Genomic DNA, 20,645 nt, shown 5'->3' on the forward strand with positions numbered 1-20,645 from the left:
CATATGCTGCAGGTGCCTGCTCGTTTTTCGTATGTGGGTAACAACATTTAACTATGTATATATATTTCCGAATTGGTTTAACTGCCACCCGCCTGAATCTATTTAAAATCTAATTTTTTTTTATTTCAACCACCCGACCCGACCCGCGGATAAAATCTAATTTTCTTTAATTTCATCCGCCCGATCCGCGGATAATCCGCGGACTCCGCGGTTGTGCCCGCAAACCGCGCATCTCTAATATACATATATATAAATATATATATATACACACACATATATAAATATATATTTATATAAATACACATTTGTGTATATACACATATACAGTATATGTATATATACACATACATATATATATACACATGTAAATTCGGTGAGGTCCACAAGTATTTGCACACCCTGCAATTTTGCAAGTTCTCCCACTTAGAAATTAGGGAGAGGTCTGAAATGTTCATCATAGATGTATTTCCACTGTTAGAGACATAATCTAAAAAGAAAAATCCGGAAATCACATGGTATGATTTTTTTAATGATTTCTTTGTATGTTACTGGGGTTTATAAGTATTTGCACACATGAGAATCAGCAAGAATTATGGCTCTCAAGGAGCTGTCAGTAAGTCCACCTTTCCCCCACAACTAATCACCCACCCACCATCCCTTTGAGCTCATTAAAGTCACCTGTGCAGCCCACAGTCAGTCAAGGTCCAACTGCTGCCATGGGCAAGACCAAAGAGCTGTCAAAAGAGGCCAGAGACAAAATTGTAGAGCTCCACAAAGCTGGAAAAGGCTATGGGACAATTGGGAAGCAGCTTGGTGAGAATACATCAACTGTTGCAGCAATTGTTAGAAAATGGAAGAGGCTAAACATGACTGCTAAACTACCTCGGAATGGGGCTCCATGTAACATCTCTCCTCCTGGGGCATCACTTATGATAAGAAAAGTGAGGAATCAGCCAAGAACTACACGGCAGGAGCTGGTGAATGACCTGAAGAGATCTGGGACCACAGTTTCCAAGGCTACTATCAGTAGAACACTACAGCGTAGTGCTTTAAAATCATACATCGCACAGAAGGTTCCCCTGCTTAAGTCCGCCCATGTCTGAAGTTTGCCAATGGTCATCTGGATGATCCAGAGGAGTCATGGGAGAAAGTCATGTGGTCAGATGAGACCAAAATAGAACTTTTAGGTATAAACTCCACTCGTCGGGTTTGGAGGAAAAAGAAGGATGAAGAACACCATCCCTACAGTAAAGCATGGGGGTGGAAGCATCATGCTTTGGGGGTGCTTTTCAGCAAAGGGGACAGGACGACTGCACTGTATTAAGGAGAGGATGAACGGGGCCATGTATTTTGAGATTTTGGCCAAAAACCTCCTTCCCTCAGTCAGAGCATTGAAGATGGGTGATGGCTAGGTCTTCCAACATGAAGCACACAGCCAGGATAACCAAGGAGTGGCTCCATACCAAGCATATCAAGGTTCTGGAGTGGCTCCATACCAAGCATATCACGGTTCTGGAGTGGCCTAGCCAGTCTCCACACCTAAATCCAATAGAAAATCTTTGGAGGGAGCTGAAACTTCGTGTTTCTCGGCGACAGCCCCGAAACCTGACAGATCTAGAGAAGATTTGTGTGGAGGAGTGGGCCAAAATCCCTCCTGCAGTCTGTGCAAACCTGCTGAAGAACTATAGGAAACGTTTGATCTCTGTAATTGCATTCTGTACTAAATATTAACACTGATGTTCTCATGTGTGCAAATACTTATAAACCCCAGTAACATTCAAATAAATCATTTAAAAAAAAAATCATCCAATATGATTTCCGGATTTTTCTTTTTAGATTATGTCTCTAACAGTGGAAATACATCTATGATGAACATTTCAGACCTCTCCCTAATTTCTAAGTGGGAGAATTTTCAAAATTGCAGGGTGTGTAATTACTTGTGGACCTCACTGTATATACACACACACATATATACACACACATATACATATACATATATACACACACATATATATTTATATATATATATACACACTAGGGCTGCAATAACTAATCGATAAAAATCGATTATAAACATAGTTGCCGATTAATTTAGTCATCGATTCGTTGGATCTATGCTATGCGCATGCGCAGAGGCTACTTTTTTATTTATTTTTTAATAAACCTTTATTTATAAACTGCAACATTTACAAACAGCTGGGAAACAATAATCAAAATAAGTATGGTGCCAGTATGCTATTTTTTTTAAATAAAATACTGTAAAGGATAGAAATGTAGTTTGTCTCTTTTATCCGATTATTAATCGATTAATCGAAGTAATAATCGACAGATTAATCGATTATCAAATTAGTTGTTAGTTGCAGCCCTAATACACACATATATATTTATATACACATATATACATGTGTGTGTGTGTGCATATATATATATATATATATATATATATATATATATATATATATATATATATATATATATATATATATATATATTTATTTTTTTCCCCACACATATATACTGTACATACAGGTAAAAGCCAGTAAATTAGAATATTTTGAAAAACTTGATTTATTTCAGTAATTGCATTCAAAAGGTGTAACTTGTACATTATATTTATTCATTGCACACAGACTGATGCATTCAAATGTTTATTTCATTTAATTTTGATGATTTGAAGTGGCAACAAATGAAAATCCAAAATTCCGTGTGTCACAAAATTAGAATATTACTTAAGGCTAATACAAAAAAGGGATTTTTAGAAATGTTGGCCAACTGAAAAGTATGAAAATGAAAAATATGAGCATGTACAATACTCAATACTTGGTTGGAGCTCCTTTTGCCTCAATTACTGCGTTAATGCGGCGTGGCATGGAGTCGATGAGTTTCTGGCACTGCTCAGGTGTTATGAGAGCCCAGGTTGCTCTGATAGTGGCCTTCAACTCTTCTGCGTTTTTGGGTCTGGCATTCTGCATCTTCCTTTTCACAATACCCCACAGATTTTCTATGGGGCTAAGGTCAGGGGAGTTGGCGGGCCAATTTAGAACAGAAATACCATCGTCCGTAAACCAGGCACGGGTAGATTTTGCGCTGTGTGCAGGCGCCAAGTCCTGTTGGAACTTGAAATCTCCATCTCCATAGAGCAGGTCAGCAGCAGGAAGCATGAAGTGCTCTAAAAGTTGCTGGTAGACGGCTGCGTTGACCCTGGATCTCAGGAAACAGAGTGGACCGACACCAGCAGATGACATGGCACCCCAAACCATCACCCAACCATGCAAATTTTGCATTTCCTTTGGAAATCGAGGTCCCAGAGTCTGGAGGAAGACAGGAGAGGCACAGGATCCACGTTGCCTGAAGTCTAGTGTAAAGTTTCCACCATCAGTGATGGTTTGGGGTGCCATGTCATCTGCTGGTGTCGGTCCACTCTGTTTCCTGAGATCCAGGGTCAACGCAGCCGTCTACCAGAAAGTTTTAGAGCACTTCATCAAATTCAGCTTTGCTAGATGACAGCATCGATAGCCTTTTATTGATTCCGGTAGGTATTCTTTTCGTGGTGGTGGGTGGGTGGTTGCTGTCATGGTGCACGTATTGGAGTGTTGTGTTGGGTTTCGTGAATGGTTGGTAGCTGTTATTTCTCAGGTTGAAAGTGACGTCAAGGAAGTTGACGGTTTGCTTGTTGGCTTCAATCGTGATCCGTAGGCCGTTCTCTTTGAAAATTTGGCATATGCGCTTCTTGGTATTCTCGCTGCTCCTTGGCGAGGCGCGACACACTGCCAGTCCGTCATCACGGTAAATACCAAGGTTCAGATTGAGGCTAGCGAGCTGGGAGAGGAGGAAACTCCCAACGAGTTCACACGTTTCTGCTCCGTCAAAACTTCCCATAGTGACGTCAAATGTTGCATTGTTCTTTTTTTGCCATGGTGTACTGTTGTGGATGAGAATGGAGTTTTTTGCGTGGATGATGATGTTTCTTTCGTTGCCTGTGATTGAGTCGTAGTCTGAGGCGAAGTCTAGTGCTTGAGTCAGTAGGTCTTGCGTGATGGAAGGGTAAAATTCCTCGATATCAAAGGAGATAAAGTTGTGCTGTTGTTTGTCTTGGATGTTGTTGAACCATTTGATTACTGCTGCTGTATTTCTCCATTGGTTGAGTGGTGTTTTGTCCTTGATTTTTGTGTTGACTCTGTCCAGGATTATTTTGCTGATTTTTCCTATTTCAGATTTAGTTGGGTTTATTAGTCGGCATGTTGGGTTATTTGCGAAGTTGGGTTTGTGGTCCTTCAATGTGATGAAGGCTTCCTTGTTGGCTGTGGCGTCCACCCTGTCCTGAATGTCCAGTTCAGCCGCGATCCTTTTATTTTCCAGGTGGATGTTCTGTAAGGTGTTGGGTTGCGCTTTTTTGTATGATTTGGTGATGCTTCTGTCCAGTAAGGTGTGGTGTTCTGGTATGTCCATTCTGTAGAAGTTTGTGGTTTTATCGGCAGCTATGATGAGGTTGTTTACTTTCTTGATGCGCACCTTGTCATTTTTCAGCTTGGTGAGGAGTGGGTTGCGGATTGGCTTGAATTTGACTGATTGTATCATTTTGAGCATGTCGTTCTCAAAATCCTTTAGTTCCTCAACTGTGGGTGGGTTCTTGGTAGATTTGAATCCGTAAGTTTTCTTTTGCGTTCCTTTTGTTTCAGGGTGGAGGAAAAAATGTGCTTTCCACCGCATCCTTCTTAGGAAGTGTTCCGTCTTTTCTATGAGCCTTAGCTTGTAGTCATTCTGCGCGGGTATGGGAATGTTCTTCGTGGAGTAGTCGATGTTGAATTTTTCCATTTCTGATCGTCGTACAGTGCTCAACAAATGTCAATTTGGAGCGGAGTATATGTCTTAATAAGGTTATCCAAAAAATAGTGCTCGATACCATAGTAGAGCGCAATATATGTATGTGTGGGAAAAAAATCACAAGACTATTTCATCTCTACAGGCCTGTTTCATGAGGGGGGGTACCCTCAATCATCAGGAGATTTTAATGGGAGCATTCGCATACCATGGTTTATATAGGGCACAGAGTGGGTGGGTACAGGCTGGCCTAGGGGCGTGGTGATTGGCTCATGTGTTACCTAGGAGGTGTTTCCGTCTATGGCGGCATGCTGTTACAATTTCGCTGCGCTTGTTGAGGGATGACAGGTCTGGACGGTAAATAATAAACAGTTTCTCTTTCAAGCATAGGTTGCATCTTTTATTACCACTATTGTAAGGTGTGCTGGATGCAAGAATTGCCCTCTCAACGGGGGGTGCTTACAAACATTAGTTGTCTACCAATCTAAGGTAATACGCAAGGACATTAACACATCCGACACATATGTAGGATTAACCGAGGGAGAATTCAAAACCAGATGGAACAATCACAAGGCTTCTTTCAGGAACAAAAACTTGCGAAATACCACAGAACTCAGCAAACACATTTGGGACCTCAAAGACAATAATGTTGAATATTCAATAACATGGCAAATTCTTGCATCCAGCACACCTTACAATAGTGGTAATAAAAGATGCAACCTATGCTTGAAAGAGAAACTGTTTATTATTTACCGTCCAGACCTGTCATCCCTCAACAAGCGCAGCGAAATTGTAACAGCATGCCGCCATAGACGGAAACACCTCCTAGGTAACACATGAGCCAATCACCACGCCCCTAGGCCAGCCTGTACCCACCCACTCTGTGCCCTATATAAACCATGGTATGCGAATGCTCCCATTAAAATCTCCTGATGATTGAGGGTACCCCCCCTCATGAAACAGGCCTGTAGGGATGAAATAGTCTTGTGATTTTTTTTCCCCCCACACATACATATATATATATATATATATATATATATATATATATATATATATATATGTGTGTGGGAAAAAAATCAGGAGATGATCATCTCCTGATGATTGAGGGAACCCCCCCTCATGAAACAGGCCTGTAGAGATGAAATAGTCTTGTGATTTTTTTTCCCACATATACATATATTGCGCTCTACTACGGTATCGAGCACTATTTTTTGGATAACCTTATTAAGACATATATATATATATATATATATATATATATATATATATATATATATATATATCAGTGACGTGCGGTGAGGTTGATGGCTGGTGAGGCACTGACTTCATCACAGTCAGATTTACAAACATATGAACCCTAAAGAGTATCTTATTCACCATTTGATTGGCAGCAGTTAACGGGTTATGTTTAAAAGCTCATACCAGCATTCTTCCCTGCTTGGCACTCAGCATCAAGGGTTGGAATTGGGGGTTAAATCACCAAAAATCATTCCCAGGCGCGGCGCCGCTGCTGCCCACTGCTCCCCTCACCTCCCAGGGGGTGAACAAGGGGATGGGTCAAATGCAGACGACAAATTTCATTACACCTAGTGTGTGTGTGACAATCATTGGTACTTTAACTTAACTTTAACTTTGCACATACAAACTGTAGCACACAAAAAAGCACATTTAATAAAAAAAACGTTATTATGGTCTTACCTTTACTTAGAAATTAAGTCCATGCGCCGCAACTAAAGCCCTCACTTAAACTTTCCACGTGCAAGATTGAATCTATTTAAAAAAGTGTAACCGAGGGTTTATAAATGTCGCCTATACTGTATGAAACTACAAAATAACAAACACGGAGGCTCCAGTTTACACGAGGACCACTTTATTTACCTTCTTTCAAAAACCTCCGCAACGTGACATCACTTCCGCTCTTAGCGCCTTCAAAATAAGAGCTCACGGCATATACTATATAACGGCGCATAACAGGAACTTAACATCACAAAGAGAAAAGCCCATGAAAATAGGTTACAAAAGTTATTTAATAAGAAGCCAAAAAGTGCAAAAACAATAATGTTCGTGTTGGAGGAGTTGTGAATTAGGTACACCTGCAGACTGCAGGTGTACCTAAAGTTGTGGCCCTGCAGTCATTCACAACTCCTCCAACACGAACATTATTGTTTTTGCACTTTTTGGCTTCTTATGAAATATTTTTTTTAAAATAGATTCAATCTTGCACGTGGAAAGTTTAAGTGTGGGCTTTAGTTGATATAACAATTCTACGGCGGGGGTGCAGGAGGCGGGGCTACTGGAGCCTAAGCCAGTGCGTCTTTTGCAGCCGTTTTATGATCGCTCAGCACAAGAAATACGTTACACACATACAGTTGTTGACAAAATACACTGTACATTATATACCTCAGCTAACTAAACTATGGAAATGTATAATATAGTTCATATAGCAATACAGTCTCACTGCACAGCAGGCCAGCAGTTAGCCGAGTCCGGAATCCATGTTGAGGCACTGAGTGACGTGCCTCAACTAGCTGCTGTTCACCGCACCGTCTCTTCTCAGTATTTGAACGGCCCATCCATCCATTTTCTACCGCTTATTCCCTTTGGGGTCGTGGGGGGCGCTGGAGCCTATCTCAGCTACAATCGGGCGGAAGGCAGGGTACACCCTGGACAAGTCGCCACCTCATCGCGGGGCCAACACAGACAGACAGACAACATTCACACTCACATCCACACACTAGGGCCAATTTAGTGTTGCCAATCAACTTATCCCCAGGTGCATGTCTTTGGAGGTGGGAGGAAGCCGGAGTACCCGGAGGGAACCCACGCAGTCACGGGGAGAACTCCACACAGAAAGATCCCGAGCCCGGGATTGAACCCAAGACTACTCAGGACCTTCGTATTGTGAGGCAGATGCACTAACCCCTCTGCCACCGTGAACGGCAAATGTGAAAATTCAGCGATTTTGAATAAAAATAATCTAAAACTGGTGAAGTTAAATGGAAAATAACTTTATAGTATAATCACTGGATACATATAACAATTAAATTTTTTTTTTTTTCTTTTTACATTTTTTTTCTTTCCATGATGGCAGGTGCCTCTAGTGACTGCACGTCACTGATATATATATATATATATATATATATATATATATATATATATACACACACACACACACACACATGTATATATGTGTATATATGTGTGTATAAATAACAATTATATATATATATATATATATATATATATATATATATATATATATATATATATATATATATATATATATATATATATAGTTAAAAGTTGAAGTACCAATGATTGTCACACACACACACTTGGTGTGGCAAAATTATTCTCTGCATTTGACCCATCACCCCTTGATCACCCCCTGGGAGGTGAGGGGAGCAGTGGGCAGCAGCTGTCGCCGCGCCCGGGAATCATTTTTGGTGATTTAATCCCCGATTCCATGTATATGACACACATATACACACACACATATATATATATATAGCTTATACTTACTGTAAATATGTGCAAATATTTCATATATAATATATGTATAATTAATCAATAATACAACTGGATATTAACAGTGTGTGAAAGTCTAACTCCTACCTTGTTTACTTTTTCCATGACAACATCCTTAAAGTTTTGTAATCAATCAGAAATATCAAGCAGATAAAATGCACCAAACATGGATAAGAGTGGAGAGAGTGTTTTTACTTTCTGCCATCATGCATTCCAGGGCATTTAAATGGGTGTAATTTTGAATTATGTGTTGTGCATGGACATTTTTTTATAATATCCACAAAGTTCAGTGAGCAGGTTGTGTTATGTGTGACCATGTGTGTTGACTTGTAGTGTTAGTTTAGTGGCACAATGAGTGGGAAGGGTTGTTTGGATTCGGTCATATATAAAAATGATGTGCTGTGTACAAAAATGCAATTCATGGTCTCAAACCTGAATTACTCACATTGTCTAGAAGCAGAAATTATACTGTTAGTTATTTAAAATTAAGTTGGAGGCAAAAATTCCAGGTTTTCCCAAAATTCCATAATACCATTTCTTAATTCAACTTGTTACGACTTCAACATTTCTCGACCGATTTGAAAAATTCCAACACAAACCATTTCAACTCATTCAAGTTTTTTACCATTTTCAAAAAAATTCCAGCTTTTCCCGAAGTTCCCAATTTTTTCTGGAATTCACATTTTTCATCTGATTCAAACAGTTCCAACTTCAAAATATTCAGCCTGTTCAGGAATTGTGTGCTCTACTTCAACAATTAAAAAAAATTCCCGGATTTCCCATAATTCCTTTTTTTGGGGGGCATTTTCCCCATTCACAATAAATTGGCCATTTTTAAAACTTCCACAATTCCCACATTCTTCAACCCATTCCACCTTCAACACATTCAGCTCATCCTGGACATTCAAACTATTTGTCCACATTCAACACATTTCCAGGAATTCACGTTTTTTGGTAACCTATTTCCACCCTTAAGTTCGACTACTCCTTTCACATTTTTCAACCCATTTCAAGCGTTCCACCGTCAAAGCACTCCTCATATTCAGGACAAAAACCAAGTTAGTTAAGAAATTAGAAAAAGTCCTTGTTTTCCCGATATTCCAGGAATTTCTCAATTAAAAACTGTTACTAATTCAACATTTCTTGGCCGATTTAAACAATTCCAACACCAACCAATTCAGCTCATTCAGGACATTCATGCTCCTAGTCATTTTAAAAAAAAATCTCGCTTTTCCCCAAATTTCCAGGAAGTTCCCATTGAAATAAATGGTACATTTTTCGACCTATTCAAACCATTCCAACATCAACACATTCCACTCATCCTGGACATTCAAACTAACACTTTCCCAAGTTCCAAACCTAATTCCGGTTCCCCTGTAAATTCAAACTCTTCAACATTCAACACATTCAACTCATCCTGGACATTCAAACTACGATTTTCCCACATTAAACACATTTCCAGGAATTCCCGTTTTTTGGTAACCTGTTTCCACCCTTAAGTTCGACTTCTTCTTTCACATTTTTCCAACCATTTCAACCGTTCCACCGTCAAAACACTCCTCATATTCAGGACAAAAACCAAGTTGGTTAAGAAATTAGAAAAATTCCCGGTTTTCCCGAAATTCCAGGAATTTCTCAATTAAAAACTGTTACTAATTCAACATTTCTTGGCCGATTTAAACAATTCCAACACCAACCAATTCAGCTCATTCAGGACATTCATGCTCCTAGTCATTTTTTTTAAAATCTCGCTTTTCCCCAAATTTCCAGGAAGTTCCCATTGAAATAAATGGTACATTTTTCGAAGTTGCACAATTCCCACATTTTTTGACCTATTCAAACCATTCCAACATCAACACATTCCACTCATCCTTGACATTCAAACTAACACTTTCCCAAGTTCCAAACCTAATTCCGGTTCCCCTGGAAATTCAAACTCTTCAACATTCAACACATTCAACTCATCCTGGACATTCAAACTACGATTTTCCCACATTAAACACATTTCCAGGAATTCCCGTTTTTTGGTAACCTGTTTCCACCCTTAAGTTCGACTACTTCTTTCACATTTTTCCAACCATTTCAACCGTTCCACCGTCAAAACACTCCTCATATTCAGGACAAAAACCAAGTTGGTTAAGAAATTAGAAAAATTCCCGGTTTTCCCGAAATTCCAGGAATTTCTCAATTAAAAACTGTTACTAATTCAACATTTCTTGACCGATTTAAACAATTCCAACACCAACCAATTCAGCTCATTCATGCTCCTAGTCATTTTTTTAAAAATCTCGCTTTTCCCAAAATTCCCAAATTTCCAGGAAGTTCCCATTGAAATGAATGGTACATGTTTCCAAGTTGCGCAATTCCCACATTTTTCAACATATTCAAACCATTCCAACATTAACACATTTCACTCATCCTGGACATTCAAACTAACACGTTCCCAAGTTCCAAACCAAATTCCCGTTTCCCTGGAAATTCAAACTCTTAAACATTCAACACATTCAACTCATCCTGGACATTCAAACTACCATTTGTCCACATTCAACACATTTCCAGGAATTCCCGTTTTTTGGTAACCTGTTTCCACCCTTAAGTTCGACTACTCCTTTCACATTTTTCAACCCATTTCAAGCGTTCCACCGTCAAAACACTCATATTCAGGACAAAAACCAAGTTGGTTAAGAAATTAGAAAAAGTCCTTGTTTTCCCGATATTCCAGGAATTTCTCAATAAAAACTGTTACTAATTCAACATTTCTTGACCAATTTAAACAATTCCAACACCAACCAATTCAGCTCATTCATGCTCCTAGTCATTTTTTTTAAAAATCTCGCTTTTCCCCAAATTCCCAAATTTCCAGGAAGTTCCCATTGAAATAAATGGTACATTTTTCCAAGTTGCACAATTCCCACATTTTTCGACCTATTCAAACCATTGCAACATCGACACATTCCACTCATCCTGGACATTCAAACTTACACTTTCCCAAGTTCCAAACCAAATTCCGGTTTTCCTGGAAATACAAACTCTTTAACATTCAACACATTCAACTCACCCTGGACATTCAAACTACGATTTTCCCACATTAAACACATTTCCAGGAATTCCCGTTTTTTGGTAACCTGTTTCCACCCTTAAGTTCGACTACTTCTTTCACATTTTTCCAACCATTTCAACCGTTCCACCGTCAAAACACTCCTCATATTCAGGACAAAAACCAAGTTGGTTAAGAAATTACAAAAATCACCCGGTTTTCCCGAAATTCCAGGAATTAAAAACTGTTACTAATTAAACATTTCTTGACCGATTTAAACAATTCCAACACCAACCAATTCAGCTCATTCATGCTCCTAGTCATTTTTTAAAAAATCTCGCTTTTCCCAAAATTCCCAAATTTCCAGGAAGTTCCCATTGAAATTAATGGTACATGTTTCCAAGTTGCCCAATTCCCACATTTTTCAACCTATTCAAACCATTCCAACATTAACACATTCCACAATATTATGTTAGACCCACTCGACATCCATTGCATTCGGGCTCCCCTAGAGGGGGGGGGGGGGGGGGGGGGGGGGGGGGGGGGTACCCACATATGCGGTCCTCTCCAAGGTTTCTCATAGTCATTCACATCGACGTTCCACTGGGGTGAGTATTTCCTTGCCCTTATGTGGGCTCTGTACCGAGGATGTCGTTGTGGCTTGTGCAGCCCTTTGAGACACTTGTGATTTAGGGCTATATAAATAAACATTGATTGATTGATTGATTGATCCTGGACATTAAAACTAACACGTTCCCAAGTTCCAAACCAAATTCCCGTTTCCCTGGAAATTCAAACTCTTCAACATTCAACACATTCAACTCATCTTGGACATTCAAACTACCATTTGTCCACATTCGACACATTTCCAGGAATTCCTGTTTTTTGGTAACCTATTTCCACCCTTAAGTTCGACTACTCCTTTCCCATTTTTCAACCCATATCAACCGTTCCACCGTCAAAACACTCCTCACATTCAGGACAAAAACCAAGTTGGTTAAGAAATTAGAAAAATTTCCGGTTTTCCCGAAATTCCAGGAATTTCTCAATTAAAAACTGTTACTAATTCAACATTTCTTGACCGATTTAAACAATTCCAACACCAACCAATTCAGCTCATTCAGAACATTCATGCTCCTAGTCATTTTTTAAAAATCTCGCTTTTCCCCAAATTTCCAGGAAGTTCCCATTGAAATAAATGGTACATTTTTCGAAGTTGCACAATTCCCACATTTTTTGACCTATTCAAACCAATCCAACATCAACACATTCCACTCATCCTGGACATTCAAACTAACACTTTCCCAAGTTCCAAACCTAATTCCGGTTCCCCTGTAAATTCAAACTCTTCAACATTCAACACATTCAACTCATCCTGGACATTCAAACTACGATTTTCCCACATTAAACACATTTCAAGGAATTCCCGTTTTTTGGTAACCTGTTTCCACCCTTAAGTTCGACTACTTCTTTCACATTTTTCCAACCATTTCAACCGTTCCACCGTCAAAACACTCCTCATATTCAGGACAAAAACCAAGTTGGTTAAGAAATTAGAAAAATTCCCGGTTTTCCCGAAATTCCAGGAATTTCTCAATTAAAAACTGTTACTAATTCAACATTTCTTGACCGATTTAAACAATTCCAACACCAACCAATTCAGCTCATTCATGCTCCTAGTCATTTGTTTAAAAATCTCGCTTTTCCCAAAATTCCCAAATTTCCAGGAAGTTCCCATTGAAATTAATGGTACATGTTTCCAAGTTGCGCAATTCCCACATTTTTCAACCTAATCAAACCATTCCAACATCAACACATTCCACTCATCCTGGACATTCAAACTAACATGTTCCCAAGTTCCAAACCAAATTCCCGTTTCACTGGAAATTCAAACTCTTCATCATTCAACACATTCAACTCATCCTGGACATTCAAACTACCATTTGTCCACATTCAACACATTTCCAGGAATTCCCGTTTTTTGGTAGCCTATTTCCACCCTTAGTTCGACTACTCCTTTCACATTTTTCAAACCATTTCAACCGTTCCACCGTCAAAACACTCCTCATACTGAGGACAAAAACCAAGTTGGTTAAGAAATTAGAAAATTTCCCGGTTTTCCCGAAATTCCAGGAATTTCTCAATTAAAAACTGTTACTAATTCAACATTTCTTGACCGATTTAAACAATTCCAACACCAACCAATTCAGCTCATTCATGGTCCGAGTCATTTTTTTAAAAATCTCGCTTTTCCCAAAATTCCCAAATTTCCAGGAAGTTCCCATTGAAATGAATGGTACATGTTTCCAAGTTGCGCAATTCCCACATTTTTCAACCTATTCAAACCATTCCAACATCAACACATTCCACTCATCCTGGACATTCAAACTAACACTTTCCCAAGTTCCAAACCAAATTCCGGTTTTCCTGGAAATTCAAACTCTTCAACATTCAAACCATTCCACCTTCAACACATTCAACTCATCCTGGACATTCAAACTACGATTTTCCCACATTAAACACATTTCCAGGAATTCCCGTTTTTTGGTAACCTGTTTCCACCCTTAAGTTCGACTACTTCTTTCACATTTTTTCAACCATTTCAACTGTTCCACCGTCAAAACACTCATATTCAGGACAAAAACCAAGTTGGTTAAGAAATTAGAAAAATTCCCGGTTTTCCCGAAATTCCAGGAATTTCTCAAAGAAAAACTGTTACTAATTCAACATTTCTTGACCGATTTAAACAATTCCAACACCAACCAATTCAGCTCATTCAGGACATTCATGCTCGTAGTAATTTTTTTTAAATCCCGCTTTTCCTAAAATTCCAGGAAGTTCGCATTGAAATGAATGGTACATTTTTCGAAGTTGCGCAATTCCCACATTTTTCGACCTATTCAAACCATTCCAACATTAACACATTCCACTCACCCTGGACATTCAAACTAACACTTTACCAAGTTCCAAACCAAATTCCGGTTCCCCTGGAATTTCAAACTCTTCAACATTGAAAGCATTTCAACATTCAAACCATTCCAACATTCAAACTATTTCAGCGTTTAAGCGATTTCAACATTGAAACCATTTCTACATTCATCCTACGTTTCAGTAGCGTTTCAGTTCAGCGTCAGCTCTTCAACATTCAAACCATTCCAACATTCAAACTATTCTTACATTCATACTACATTCTGTCAGCATTCTGTTTACCATGAATTGATTAACGTGGACCCCGACTTAAACAAGTTGAAAAACTTATTGGGGTGTTACCATTTAGTGGTCAATTGTACGGAATATGTACTGTACTGTGCAATCTACTAATAAAAGTCTCAATCAATCAATCAAAGCATTTCTCTTCAACTTCAGCAATGGAGCATTCACACGCAATACCTTCAGGAATTGCCTCCTCTAGTTAATAATGCAGGCAACTACAACCCTAGACTAACACCCTCCCCCTACCACATCCCACCTCCCCGAATTGTAAATAATCAAATGTAAATAATCAAATGTATATACTTGTTCTTATGCTCACTATGTTCACTGCTCGCTGTAAATATCCTACCAAGTCAGACCTACACTGTTTTATGTCTATTTCTTTCTTTCTTTAGTTTATTTGGAACATGAACACACTTACATCATAATACATCACACAATTTCATATCATTTCATTTTACATCATGCCCGAAAAGGAGTAGGAAGAAGCAAAGCTTATTTAATCCTACCCCTTTCCCACTTCAAAGCGTTTACAAATATATAGAATCATTTACTGACCTTTTTATATAATAAAATAACATCTATGAATTAGTATACAACAGTTTTGTAATATGTAATTAATTAATTAATTCAGTCATTATTAACATACTGAGATGAAGAATATCTTATTTTCAATAAGGTTGAAAGTATTTCTCATAATTCTTCTTCTTTGTACTCTGTAAGCACTATTATTTTGAACAACCTCTTAAACTGGATCATATCAGTACAATTTTTAACTTCTTTACTTAATCCATTCCATAATTTAATTCCACATACTGATATGCTAAAAGTTCTAAGTGTTGTACGTGCATATAAATGTTTTAAATTATTTTTTCCTCTAAGGTTATATTTCTCCTCTTTAGTTGAGAAGAATCGTTGTACATTCTTTGGTAGCAGGTTATAGTTTGCTTTGTACATCATTTTAGCTGTTTGCAATTTTACCAAATCACTGAACTTTAATATTTTTGACTTAATGAATAAAGGGTTTGTGTGTTCTCTATATCCAACATTATGTATTATTCTAACTGATCTTTTTTGTAACACGGTTAGCGAATGTAGCGCACATTTGTAGTTATTTCCCCATATTTCTGCACAATAACTCAGATATGGTAACACTAGCGAGCAGTAGAGAATATGTAGTGATTTTTGGCCCAGGACATATTTTGCTTTATTCATTATTGAAATGTTTTTTGCCACCTTATGTTGTATGTTTTGTACATGAGATTTCCAGTTCATTTGATCATCTATTAATACTCCCAAAAATCTAGTTTCTTTTACCCTTTCTATGTCTACTCCGTCTATTTGTATTTGTGTATGATGCTCTTTTCTACTATTACCAAATAGCATTATTTTAGTTTTACTGAGATTCAAAGATAGTCTGTTTTTGTCAAACCATCTTTTTAAGTTGTTCATTTCTTCTGTTATTATTTGTATTATCTTCTGTGTGCTCTCTCCTGAACAGAAAGCAGTTGTGTCGTCCGCAAATAAAACCAACTTTAAGTCCTTCGTAACCTTACAAATGTCGTTTATATAAAGATTGAACAATCTTGGTCCCAGTATTGACCCCTGGGGTACACCACAGGATATATCTAGCCGTGTTGACATATTTTCACCCATCTTCACATATTGCTTCCTGTTGGTTAAATAACTTCTTACCCAATTCAATACCAAACCTCTGATGCCATATCGTTCTAATTTTCGTATTAAAATATCATGATTAATTGTGTCAAATTTCTCAGATGATATAATTGTTGATGAATGAAGTATGCTGATAGCAACCCAACCAAACCCCCTCCACATCCCACCCCCCGGATTGTAAATAATGTAAATAATTCAATGTATATACTCTGATAAATGATAAATGATAAATGGGTTGTACTTGTATAGCGCTTTTCTACCTTCAAGGTACTCAAAGCGCTTTGACACTACTTCCACATTTACCCATTCACACACACATTCACACACTGATGGAGGGAGCTGCCATGCAAGGCGCTAACCAGCACCCATCAGGAGCAAGGGTGAAGTGTCTTGCTCAGGACACAACGGACATGACGAGGTTGGTACTAGGTGGGGATTGAACCAGGGACCCTCGGGTTGCGCACGGCCACTCTGCCACTGCGCCATGCCGTCTGATGATTAATTTGTGTGATGACTGTATTATGCTGATAGTATATATTTATACCATGAATTGATTAACGTGGATCCCGACTTAAACAAGTTGAAAAACGGGTGTTACCATTTAGTGGTCAATTGTACGGAATATGTACTGTGCAATCTACTAATACAAGTCCCAATCAATCAATAAATAATGAAATCCAGAGGCAAATTCATACATTATTCGCTGTTACAAGCGGCCCTCTGATGGCAGCCATAACAATGAAAACCAGTTTGACATCCCTGCTCTAGCCTGTGCATAGTTATTTCACCAAATAATACAAAAATCAGTATGAATCGAGAATTGCGTTGAATTGAGAATCGATTCTGAATGGAATCGTCACTCCAGGAATCGGCGCCCGAAGATTCACACACCTAACGAAAAACATCGATTTTTCCTATAAGAAATCATGCAAATCAAATAAATCCATCCAACATCTTATAGGGGTAAATTAGTGATGCAGGTAACCGTATCGCATTTAATTTCTTCGCAAGGGTAAGAGTGAACAATTGGAAATCAATCAAACATTTGAACTATGATAATTCTACTACCTAAGGTTTGTGGTTAGCTTATTCCGGTTGTCTTCTTGTAAACATTACAAGGTGTGCTTTTAGTTTGAAAAAAAGTGTTCGATTGGACTCATCCTTGATGTTGTCTCCTGCGTCCGCAGGAAACATGTCTCTGTCCGGCTGGGTGTGTCTGATCACAGGCGCCTCCAGAGGGATCGGCAAGGGAATAGCCCTGCAGCTTTGCGAGGCGGGAGCAACCGTCTACATCACCGGACGCCAGGAGAAGACCCTTAAAGAAACAGCAGCACAGGTGAACGTTGTCAGACTACACGCCAGGAAATGACTATTTACTTCCCGTTTGCCTTGTAGCAATGTCTAATTTGCTCTCTACTCAGGTTAGCGAGAGGGGGGGAAAGTGTGTGCCAGTCATCTGTGATTCCACCAGTGGTGAAGACATCGAGAAACTGTTCGGACGCATTCGAGGAGAGCAGAATAATAGACTGGACCTCCTGGTGAACAATGCTTACGCTGGAGTACAGGTTGGAATCCTCCTCTACTTAGGAGTGTTTTGAGATAAGAGCTAAGTTGATTGTTTTTGCTTTAAGTTGCAAGCGAAAATCGGAGTTACAAGCATCCCCATCATTAGATGTCACAGTCACCGAGTGTTGTCCCATTACCAATATTTTGGTACCGGTATTTCCATACTTTTCTAAATAAAGGGGCCACAAAAAAATGGCATTATTTTAACAAAAAATCTTAGGGTACATTAAACATATGCCCAGTGTGAGATAAAGCTATAAGAAGGATTCGACGGAGCTGTTTACAAGTGCTGGATTATATTGGCCAAAATCTTGTCCTTGCAGGCGATATTTGACAACGAAGGAAAGAAATTCTGGGAGACGGAGCCATCTTTATGGGATACCATCAACAACACAGGCCTGAGGTACTAGGCATAAGTCATGGCTGAGTATTTAGAAAATGATATCTGTCAGGGGTTACTAATTGCTATCAGTTTTCAGTTTGTAAACCTGTAAATAACAGAAGCCTTTCTCCGTATCGACGGATGTTTATATGGACAAAACATGCATATTTGACTTCTGTGTTTACTTTCCAACAACACAGGCCTGAGGTACTAGGCATAAGTCATGGCTGAGTATTTAGAACATGATATATTTCAGGGGTCATTAACTACTATCAGCATTCAGTTTGTAAACCTGTAAATAACAGAAGCCTTTCTCCATATCGACGGATGTTTATATGGACAAAACATGCATATTTGACTTCTGTGTTTACTTTCCAACAACACAGGCCTGAGGTACTAGGCACAAGTCGTGGCTGAGCATTTAGAACATGATATCTTTCAGGGGTCACTAATTGCTATCAGTTTTCAGTTTGTAAACCTGTAAATAACAAAAGCCTTTCTCCATATCGACGGATGTTTATATGGACAAAACATGCATATTTGACTTCTGTGTTTACTTTCCAACAACACAGGCCTGAGGTACTAGGCATAAGTCATGGCTGAGTATTTAGAAAATGATATCTTTCAGGGGTCACTAATTGCTATCAGTTTTCAGTTTGTAAACCTGTAAATAACAGAAGCCTTTCTCCATATCGACAAATGTTTATATGGACAAAACATGCATGTTTGACTTCTGTGTTTACTTTCCAACAACACAGACCTGAGGTACTCGGCATAAGTCATACTTGCCAACCCTCCCGGATTTTCCGGGAGACTCCCAAAATTCAGCGCCAAAACCTCCCGGGACAAATTTTCTCCCGAAAATCTCCCGAAATTCAGGCGGAGCTGGAGGCCACGCCCCCTTCAGCTCCATGCGGACCTGAGTCCGCTTTCCCACAATATAAACAACGTGCCTGCCCAATCATTATAACTGTAGAATGATCGAGGGCGAGTTCTTGGTTTCTTATGTGGGTTTATTGTTAGGCAGTTTCATTAACGTCCTCCCAGCGCGGTAACAACACACAACAGCAGCAGTCACGTTTTTGTCTACTGTAAAGCAGTTCGTCTGCCGTAAACAGCAATGTTGTGACACTCTTAAACAGGACAATACTGCCATCTATAACATCAATAACATATACCGCTTTTAGAGAGTGCAGTTCACAACTGCGCACACAACAAGGAGGAAGCAGAAGAACGAGGAAGATACAGCCATGGCGACGACGAGTAAGATGAAGAAATACGCTTTATTGCACCTTTCCTGCCTGAGTACAGCGATTAGTTGCAAATCTTGCTTTATTGATTGCTTGCACACAGCCAATCCAACACAAAACAAACTAGTACCGCCCGCACTCACGCTACCGCTCCCTCTCTTCTCTCGCCCACACACTCACTGACGTCACTCACCTCACATGCTCACCTATTAAAGGGCCACACACACACATACGCTACTCTCATAACAGCTTGTAAGTTCCAAGCCGCAGCTGCGATTGGACCTGGATAGCCTCCAGGAAGAAGTAGTGGACTACCAAGTGCTTGGCACTGAAGATCTTGCTCAGGAAGCAAAGATTGACCGGTTTTGGGCCATGCTAGGGAGAGATGGAAGATTCCAGACTCTAATGCATTTGATGAAAGCACTTTTGTGCGTGCCACACATCAATGCATCATCAGAGAGGGTGTTCAGCATGGTTAGAAAAATAGTGACAGAGAATAGAACAAGGATGGACAATTCAACCCTTAACTCAACAATGAGTAGATGAGTGTTATGTGTGTGTATATGTGTAAATAAATGAACACTGAAATTCAAGTATTTCTTTTATTTATATATACATATATATATATAATAAAATAAATATATATGTATGTATATATATAGCTAGAATTCACTGAAAGTTTCTTATATATATATATATATATATATATATATATATATATATATATATATATATATATATGAAATACTTGACTTGGTGAATTCTAGCTGTAAATATACTCCTCCCCTCTTAACCACGCCCCTAACCACGCCACCGCCCCAACTACGCCCCCCCCCCCCCTTTCGGGGGTCATTAACTGCTATCAGCATTCAGTTTGTAAACCTGTAAATAACAGAAGCCTTTCTCCATATCGACAAATGTTTATATGGACAAAACATGCATATTTGACGTCTGTGTTTACTTTCCCCACTTGGTAGGGGGCACTATTTCTTTGCCGTGCACGCAGCCCGCATGATGGTGGCTCAAGGCCGGGGTTTGATCGTCACCATTTCGTCAATGGGAGGGCTGCGGTATCTCTTCAACGTGCCGTACGGCGTCGGGAAAGCGGCAGTACGGTTCTCGTTTCACACAGATCCAAGATTGATGCAACTGAACCTAAACCATTTTTTTG

The 20,645-nt window shown here is 39.1% G+C and overlaps 2 protein-coding genes across 3 annotated transcripts in view; one reads left to right on the plus strand and one right to left on the minus strand.

Annotated features, from left to right (window-relative positions):
• Positions 1-20,645, plus strand: part of dhrs1 (dehydrogenase/reductase (SDR family) member 1) — a 30,985-nt gene that overhangs the window by 4,897 nt on the left and 5,443 nt on the right. For both annotated transcript variants that reach the window (XM_061935815.1, XM_061935807.1), the window contains exons 2-5: positions 17,464-17,612; positions 17,698-17,841; positions 18,166-18,245; positions 20,452-20,584. In XM_061935815.1, the coding sequence (XP_061791799.1) occupies positions 17,469-17,612; positions 17,698-17,841; positions 18,166-18,245; positions 20,452-20,584 (501 nt within the window). In that variant the 5' untranslated portion in view covers positions 17,464-17,468. The remainder of the gene's footprint in view (positions 1-17,463; positions 17,613-17,697; positions 17,842-18,165; positions 18,246-20,451; positions 20,585-20,645) is intronic.
• LOC133581730 (E3 ubiquitin-protein ligase RNF212B-like) overlaps positions 17,258-20,645 on the minus strand; it is a 54,584-nt gene continuing 51,196 nt past the window's right edge. The window contains 1 exon segment of the mRNA XM_072912825.1: positions 17,258-17,591. Coding sequence (XP_072768926.1) covers positions 17,564-17,591 — 28 coding nt within the window. The 3' untranslated portion in view covers positions 17,258-17,563.

The sequence above is a fragment of the Nerophis lumbriciformis genome, linkage group LG03 (genome assembly GCF_033978685.3).
Source record: "Nerophis lumbriciformis linkage group LG03, RoL_Nlum_v2.1, whole genome shotgun sequence".
Classification (NCBI taxonomy): domain Eukaryota; kingdom Metazoa; phylum Chordata; class Actinopteri; order Syngnathiformes; family Syngnathidae; genus Nerophis; species Nerophis lumbriciformis.